The 8,166-nt window shown below is 55.6% G+C and overlaps 1 protein-coding gene across 1 annotated transcript in view; it reads right to left on the bottom strand.

Moving 5' to 3' along the window:
* MYH7B (myosin heavy chain 7B) overlaps window positions 1–8,166 on the bottom strand; it is a 21,985-nt gene that overhangs the window by 13,384 nt on the left and 435 nt on the right. The window contains 12 exon segments of the mRNA XM_007447813.1: window positions 58–228; window positions 412–561; window positions 653–771; window positions 1,073–1,211; window positions 1,325–1,428; window positions 2,099–2,197; window positions 3,245–3,308; window positions 3,443–3,558; window positions 4,155–4,164; window positions 6,231–6,297; window positions 7,370–7,397; window positions 7,690–7,849. Coding sequence (XP_007447875.1) covers window positions 58–228; window positions 412–561; window positions 653–771; window positions 1,073–1,211; window positions 1,325–1,428; window positions 2,099–2,197; window positions 3,245–3,308; window positions 3,443–3,558; window positions 4,155–4,164; window positions 6,231–6,297; window positions 7,370–7,397; window positions 7,690–7,849 — 1,227 coding nt within the window.

An 8,166-nucleotide genomic window follows, 5' to 3' on the forward strand; every position in this document is an offset into this window, starting at 1 on the left:
CTCACCCACTGCTCCCATGCCTTCCCTTCCTTGCAGTGACCTGGCCCCGGGCCTCACCTTCTCGATGAGGTCAATGCAGGGCTGCAGGTCCAGGCCGAAGTCGATGAAGACCCAGCCGATGCCCTCCCGCTTGTACTCCTCCTGCTCAAGCACAAACATGTGCTGGTTGAAGAACTGCTGCAGCTTCTCGTTGGTGAAGTTGATACACAGCTGTTCAAAGCTGTTAAACTATAGTGGGAGGTGCCCGGCTCAGCAGGCCTCCTTGTAGATGGGGACAAGGAGACCCACAGAGAACAGGGGTGTGCGGGAGCTCACCCCGCCTCCAGGCAGACACCCAGGGCTCCTGTCCCCACCCCCCATGGTCCTCCACCCCAGAGAGAACAGAGCCTGGGGGTGTGGGCCTGCCCTCACCTCAAAGATCTCAAAACCGGCAATGTCCAGGACGCCGATGAAGAACTGACGGGGCAACTTGGTGTCCAGCGTCTGGTTGATCCGTGACACCAGCCACCGGAACAGCCGGTCGTAGGTGGCCTTGGCCAGAGCCCCCACGGCAAACACCACCTGAAGGCGCAGGGAGGCTGCTCTGGGACCTGGCAAGGAGGGGACCCTGCCCCAGCTGTCCCCAGGTGGGCCCCACCTGCTAGCCGCTCACCTGCTCCACGCTCTGACCCTTGGTCACATACTCGTTCCCCACACGCACTCGGGGGTGCAGAAGGCCTTTGAGGAGGTCTCCACTGCTGACCCCCATCAGATAGGCAGCCTTGTCAGCACCTGGAAGGGCACATGGGTGAGATGAGGGGGAGGAGGCCAAGAACACGGGTACGTGGGAGCTCTACCGGCCTTGACTTAGGGTTATGAGAGGGAGGTTGGAAGAGGTCAAGTTCAGGGTCAGCAAACTGTACAGCTCAGGAGGGTGAGGGTCTGGAATTGAGAAGTCAGGGTTTACAATCAGGGCCAGGTTAAGACTGAGGTCAAAGGCTGTGGACAAGGCTTAGGGTTAATGGTCATGGACTGGATGCTGGGATCAGGGTCAAGAGGATGACCAGGTCAGGCCAGGGTCAGGGCCCCTCACTCTCAGTGCCATCGGCCTCGGCCTGCTCGTCCCGCTGCTTCTGCTTGAATTTCACGTTGCCAAAGTGCAGGAGGGCCCCCACGACCTTGTAGCAGGCACACTTCTCATCCACGCTGAAGCCCAGGATGTCCATGGCATGCTGGGGGTGGGGTGTGGAAGGCTCAGAGAAGTCTGGGCTCCTCCAGGGTTCAGCCGAGTGAAGGGCACTGGACCTGCTCCCCCAGGTTTCCTCCCCTCCCACCACAGACATACGTCAGTGGCCATGAGCTCCTCCCCGTCATTCATGTGGTCCACAGTGATGACGCCCTGGCTGCAGAAGTGGTAGTCGTAGGGGTTCGTAGACAGAAGCAGCATGTCTGGGGGACACGGGGCGGAGAAGGGCAGGTCGGCTGTGTTCACCCAGCTGTCCTCCGTCTCCCCATCCCAGTGTGCTGGATCCTGGGAGCCAGCCCGGCAGGAGACTGTAGGGTCCTCCCGAGACTTTGTAGCTTGAGTTTGTCTCCTCGACTCCCATGCCCATGGCTTCTCTTTCTTTACGGTTCTGAGAAATGAGCCTCGGTCCCTATGTCTCACTCATCTTTCGACCATTGCGCAAGCCACCCCTATGGCCCAGACCCTGTGCTGGGTGCTGCGGCCCAGCGAGGACCAGATTCTGCCCTTGAGGGGCTTGCAAGAGAGGGGAGCTGGGCCTAGACAGAGCCATTGCTCCCCACTGGTGCTAGGTGGGGCCTCTCTAGTATCAGGACAGCAGGAGAGACGACCTTGCCAGGACAATGGTGCTAAGGGGCCCATTTCCTAGCATGAGGAGGAGAGGGCTCAGCAAGAACTGGAAGTCCCAGGAAGGGGGTGGGTGGATAGAAGGGGTTCTGGGTCTCCAGCAAAGAAGGGATGTCACAGACCCCAGAACAGTGGGGGAACAGGTAGCCCAGGGCCTGATCTGACGGGGGCTGGGACAGGGCTGGGCAGCCCAACTGCCACCCAGACCTGTGGCCTCTGATTCCCACCCCATCTGCTGCTGGCCCTCACCCTGCAGCTCTGGCTTCTTCCCCGAGAGGATCTGGTAGTAGACGTGGTAGCCTCGCTCACCGGGCAGCTGGAAGATCACCCTTGACTTCTCCAGGAGATCTGGGGAAAAGGGAGGTGCTGGCCTAGTTTCCCGAGTGGGTCACCCCACTATGGCTGAGGGGCAGGGAGGAGGTGTCAGCAAGGGGCCGGGGTGTGTGTAGAGGTGCCGTGTCTGCACACATGCCAGCATGTGCCGAAGGGTGTCTCTCCGTCAGCACACGTGTCACGGTGTGGGAATGCATATGTTTGTACGTCTGTGTGTCTCTGTGTGTGAGTGTATTAACGTAGCTGTCTGTGTATGGGTCTTGATTTGTCTATTCTTTCATCTGTGCTTTCATTCCACCATCCACAGACCACGCTCCTTTCCTCCAGAGCACTGCTGGTGTGTCAGTGTGTCCACCGAGCAGAACCTCTGTGTGTTTGTGCATGGGTCGGTCGGGGCATGAATTATGACGTTCCCGCCTATCACCACCTGCCCATGCTTATCCATCAGCATCTGGCCATGCACCCCAAGATGGGGAGCAGTCAGCGTGGGAGCCCCTCTATGCATGCAGCCTGGGCACCTGGTGTCTATGCAGCAGGTCTGGGTCAGGTGGGATGGGCAATGACCCCACAGAGGCATTGGGGGAGGCTTCCAGGAAGTATGGGGACTCGAGGTGTAGAGATGAGGCCAGGGCAGGAGGGGCACAGGCCTGCCCTATCGAGCACCAGAGAAAAGACTGGGATGGTGGGTGAGGGGAAGGGCCCAGTCACAAGGAGCCTGACTGGCCAAATAAAGATTTGGGTCTCCATCTTAAGGTGATGGGATCTGGAAAAGGTTTTTAAGCAGGAATGCGATGTGGTCAGATTAGTCTCTAAGAAAAGATCACGCTGGCTGAAAGGAGATCCAGCAGAAGAATGGAGAATGGAAGACCACATGGGGGCTGGGGGAATGTTCCAGGTGAGAGGTGAGGTGGCCTGAGCTGGGCTGTAGCCAGGGGATGAAGAGAAGCGCCTGGGACAGGTGGGAGCCCCAAGGACTTGATGACAGACTCAGTCTGAGCGGAAGGACTCAGGCCTGGGCCTGTTTCCCCATCCTCCCCCTCCCCCACCCTCTCCTAGACTCACAGCTGTCAATATCTGCAGATGCCAGCTTCCCAGAGGGACCAAAATGAATGCGGATGAACTTGCCCTGTGGGCAGAAAAGCAGCGTCAGTTGGGTGCCCAGCCAGGGCTGCCCTATTCATCCAAGGCTCCCACCACCTTGTGTCTCCCCGCGACAGACCAGGCTCCGCCCACACCCGGCTCTCCCACTGCGGCACTCACGAAGCGGGACGAGTTGTCGTTCCGCAGGGTCTTGGCATTGCCAAAAGCCTCCATGGCAGGGTTAGCCTCAATGATTTGATCCTCGAGGGTGCCCTGGTGGTGGCAGGCCAAGGGCTCTGTCAGCCCGTGGTCCCAGGGTCTCGGCCCAGCCCAGACCTCTGGTTGGGAAGGGGAGGGGAGGGGGTGTCCCCAGGACCTCATAATTGTTGCCTGCCCCACTCACACCAGCCCCATACCTACCCTGGTCTTCGTGGCCAGAAACTGCCGGGAGGAGAAGGGAGACAAGTTAGAGGCTGTGAGGTGTCACCAGGCGGGAGCGGGCAGCGGGTGGCTAGCGGGACAGTGAATGTTAGTCACCCAAATGTGTAGCCCCCACCCCGACCCCTCATGCCCGACCCTCCAGGGACTGTTAGAAGGAGAAATGCTAGAAAGTGGAGCAAACACAGCCCTAGTCAGGGGCTTGAGGCAGGGGCTGCGTCTGGGGGTCTCCTATTCACAGCCCCCGCAAGCCCTGTCTCTGGCCTCCTCCATATCCCTTCATTTCCCATGCCCCAGGAAGTGACCCTGCCCCAAGCCCTAGAGGTTCCTGACTACAGTCTACTCCCCTTTAGAGCCCAGCTCAAATGCCCCTTCCTCTAGGAAGGCTTCCCTGAGGCTCTGAGGCTGGAAGAGACCTCTTCCTGCCCAAACCTTCTGACCCCTCCCCTCCCACTGTGACTGCCCTTCTTCACACTGCTTCTCTGTATTGTGATGAGGCGCATTTTCACCGTACAGCTGTACACCGACTATTATTCAGAATAGCCCTGTCGGGTGCACATTATTAGCCCTAATTTGCAAATGAGGAAACTAAGACTCAGAGCAAGAAAGTGATCTGCTCCAGATGGCACAGTAAGTCAGGGGCGGAGCAGACACTGAGCCCAGGCATCCTGCTTTCCATGATGCCCGAAGCCACCCGTATGTCTCATCTAGAGGGACTTACTGAATGGAGCGGATCCTCCCCCCTTGCTCTCCTAGCCTCATCCTTGTCTTCCCTCCTTTTCCCTTTCTTTCTCTTCCCTACCCTGGATCCCAGCAGCCTGGGAAAAAAGGGAGAAAAAGGAAGGAATAGATTCTGGAGTGACAGGTGCCATGCCACCTGTCCCATGCCATGGGACTGTGGTTATTCACTCACCTCTAGGGAGCCCAAGACTTAAAAATCCCCCTGAGGTATTGCTGGGGAGATAGAGGCAGGAGAGAACTGGCAGGAGCCCCTCCCCCGAGCTCCACCCCACACATTCATGTCCAGGGCTTTTGAACAGGGCTCTCTTTGGAGATGTGGTCAATTTGGGGGCCAAGGGGACGGAGGTTGATAAGGCTCTTAAGCGCCAGCACCCATGGCCCCTGTGGGGCAGCCTTTCTCTCTACCTTCCCTGCCTGACAGCTCCCCCCAACCCCAACTCCACAATGCAGGGCTCCTTTCTGCCCAGGTGGCCCCCTACCCCTGCCCCTCCCAGCTGCATCCCTGCCAGCTCCCTGCCCTCCATTCCTGTTCCTGGACCAAGACCCAACTTTCTGTAGCATCCTCAGAGACACTTTGGGAGTTGGGAAAATGGGGTGGGGGGGAGGGAGGAAAGAGTACCAAAAAGTCAACAGCAAAAACAAAACAATGAAAACAACCACCACCACACCAAAAAAACAAAACTGAAAAAACAAGAAAATCAACTGGGAAAATAGAAAGAGGCAAAAAGAAAAAGAAAAAAACTTTAAATGGAAAAAAGAAAAGAAAAAGAAGAAAGAAAAATGTCCCGGAATAAACGCAAGGCTAAACAGGACCAGGAGTAGGGGTTGTGCAGGAGGAGGCCTTGGGTTTCTGGAAAGAAAAGGCAACCCATTTTGGGGTAGGGGAGCACACACAGAGCTCTGAACAGCTGGCCCTGGGGCTAGGAATGAAAGTTGTACCTCGAAAACAAAAACAAAACAAAAAACTGGTTCCCCCATTGTTTCAGAAAATTTCAAAAACCATAAAGAAATCATGGGGTGCAAAACTGCCCCTTAACCTTGGCTGTTGGGAATGCCAAGTGCCCTTGGCTCTGGCTGAACCTGCTTGTTTGATTAACAGCAGGTAACTGTGTCTTTGGTGCATGAAAACTAAGAAAACAATTACTTCGTGGTAAAAGCAGCCTACCTGGTAAACTCTTTCAAAATATGAAGGTCATGATGAAAGGGAAAAAATAAATTAAATGCTTAGGAATAGCAATGTGGTCCCACCCGCTGTGTTCCAGATGGGAACAGTGAGGCAAGCCTGGAACCATGTCATACAATGTGACAGAGAATGGCCACAGCCTCGCTGGTCGAGCCTTGCTCAGGCCAGAGTCTGCCACCAGGGTGGGAGACTCAGGCAGGGCTGGAGGCTCTGGTGAATCAACTTTTTAAAAAGAAAAAAAGGGGCTTCCCTGGTGGCGCAGTGGTTGAGAGTCCGCCTGCTGATGCGGGGGAAACGGGTTCGTGCCCCGGTCAGGGAAGATCCCACATGCCGTGGAGCGGCTGGGCCCGTGAGCCATGGCCGCTGAGCCTGTGCATCCGGAGCCTGTGCTCTGCAGCGGGAGAGGCCACAACAGTGAGAGGCCCGCGTACCACAAAAAATAAAAAAAATTTAAAAAAATAAAAAATAATAATAATAAATAAATAAAAAGAAAAAAAGAAGAAAAAAAAAAAAAGGAGAAGAAAGAAAAGAAAAACAGAAGCAGCGGGGAGCAGTGCCCGCGTGGGCGAGTCTTACGGCCTTCTTGCCCAGCCCGTCTCCCAGGACAGCGACGATGGCAAAGTACTGAATGACCCGCTTGGTGTTAACCGTCTTACCGGCCCCCGACTCTCCCCTTGGACGACACAAACATGAGTCACCAATGTCCATCTGGCTACTCTAATTCCTCCCATCCCCCAACACCCTACCCCTCAAGCAGGGCCCCTCTGCCCTCCCCACACCCAGCTCCCAACTCAGGACCCACACCTCAACTCCAAACTCCTGAGATAAATTAGCCCTCAGAATTGTTTACAAAACAAGCCAACATAGACCATCCCAGTGAGATGAGAAAACACATTATGATGCCACTGTTTACTGAACACTAACTTACTGCCAGACACTGGACCAAGTGCTTTACCTATATTGGCTCATTTAAGCCTCAGAAACCTGTAAGGCAGGCACCATTATCATCCGCTTTTGATAGATAAGGAAATGCGGCTCAGAGAAGTTATGTAGCTGTTTCTGCTGTGTGCCAGGTACAGACATTAACTCACTGACTCCTATAGCTCTGTGTGGTAGGTAAGTAGGATTGTTCTGTCTTTTCTGATGAGACTCAGAGGCCCAAGCACACCAACAGGAAGTGGACCCGTGAGAACTTGAATACAGGTCTTTCTGGTTTCAAAGGCCTTGATCTTCACCAGCAGGCTGCGCACACACACACACACACACACACACACACACACACACACACACACACAAGCACGATGTCCATATTGGCTTGGCTGGATATAAACTTGGTATGTAAGAATTCTACCACTTACCAGTGAAAGCAAACAAAGGATTAGAAATAAGATTCAGAAATATGGAGATGGTAAGAAGGAGAAAAGGGGTCTCCCCACTCCCCTTGAGCGAGAATCAGAACTCCCAAAAGATCAAGGTGGGAGAAGATTCCAGGCCCTAGGGACAGAGGGTATCAGGGCTGGTGATCAGTCTGGTACCCCCTTCCTGCCCACCACCCATAACATATCTGCCCAGAATAGGGGGCAGAGAAAATGCTCTAATTTAGTTTCACCTGGGACACTGACTCCAGGGGGTAAAACCCCTGCCCTAAGCACTTTGTATTCAACCTCGGGAAATTATTTTAGTTCCACTCTCTTCCTGCCAGATGGCCAGCATTTCCCACCCCATCCCCAGAGCCCCACACTCACGTGATCAGCATGGACTGGTTCTCTCCGTCTGGAAGAAAGGGGAGGAGATAGACAAGTTAGCCAAAGTGAGGGACCAGCCACAGGTGGAACACCTTGGGTATCCTCGGCGCTGGGGCAGCCCCTCCACCACCCAGGGCCAGAAAAGGGAAGGACCTGGTGGGACCTTCAAGACTGCAGGCCAGCTCCCACTCAGAGAGACAGAAGGATTATGCTAGAGTGTCCAGCAGCATCAAAAGGAGGGCAGTGCAAGTGGAGGGAAGGGGGTCCTGGAGCCGGGGGAGGGGCCTCGGGTGGGGGAGAGGAGTCAAGGCGGCCCTTACTGCGCAGCATGTCATTGTAGGCGTTATCTGCCACCGCATATATGTGGGGCGGGGCCTCCGAGCGGCGCTTTCCCTTGTAAGCGGCTACCACCACGGAGGCTGTATAGATCGGGAGCCATTTGTAGGGGTTGATGGTGACACAGAAGAGGCCCGAGTATGTCTGAGGAGAGAGTGTATAGATAGGTTGTTGGAGGCCAAGTTCCCATCCCCAGGCTCTAGCCCTCGCAAAACTGTGACCCTTGCAAAATCCCCCAAGGAGCTGCTTAAGATGCGATGCCACACCCTTTGTGGCCGCCCTAGCCCCGCCCTAGCCCTTACTCCTGCCCACAGCCCATGGCCCCTCCACAGCCCCATTGCCCAGCCTCTGTGCTGCTGCAGCTCCGCCCTACACTGCCGTAGCCAAACCTCCAGCCCTACCTCTAGCCCCGCCCCAGCCAGTGGCCCCGCCTCCACAGGCCCATGACATCACCCTACCCT

The sequence above is a fragment of the Lipotes vexillifer genome, unplaced genomic scaffold (genome assembly GCF_000442215.2).
Source record: "Lipotes vexillifer unplaced genomic scaffold, Lipotes_vexillifer_v1.1 scaffold397, whole genome shotgun sequence".
Taxonomy (NCBI): domain Eukaryota; kingdom Metazoa; phylum Chordata; class Mammalia; order Artiodactyla; family Lipotidae; genus Lipotes; species Lipotes vexillifer.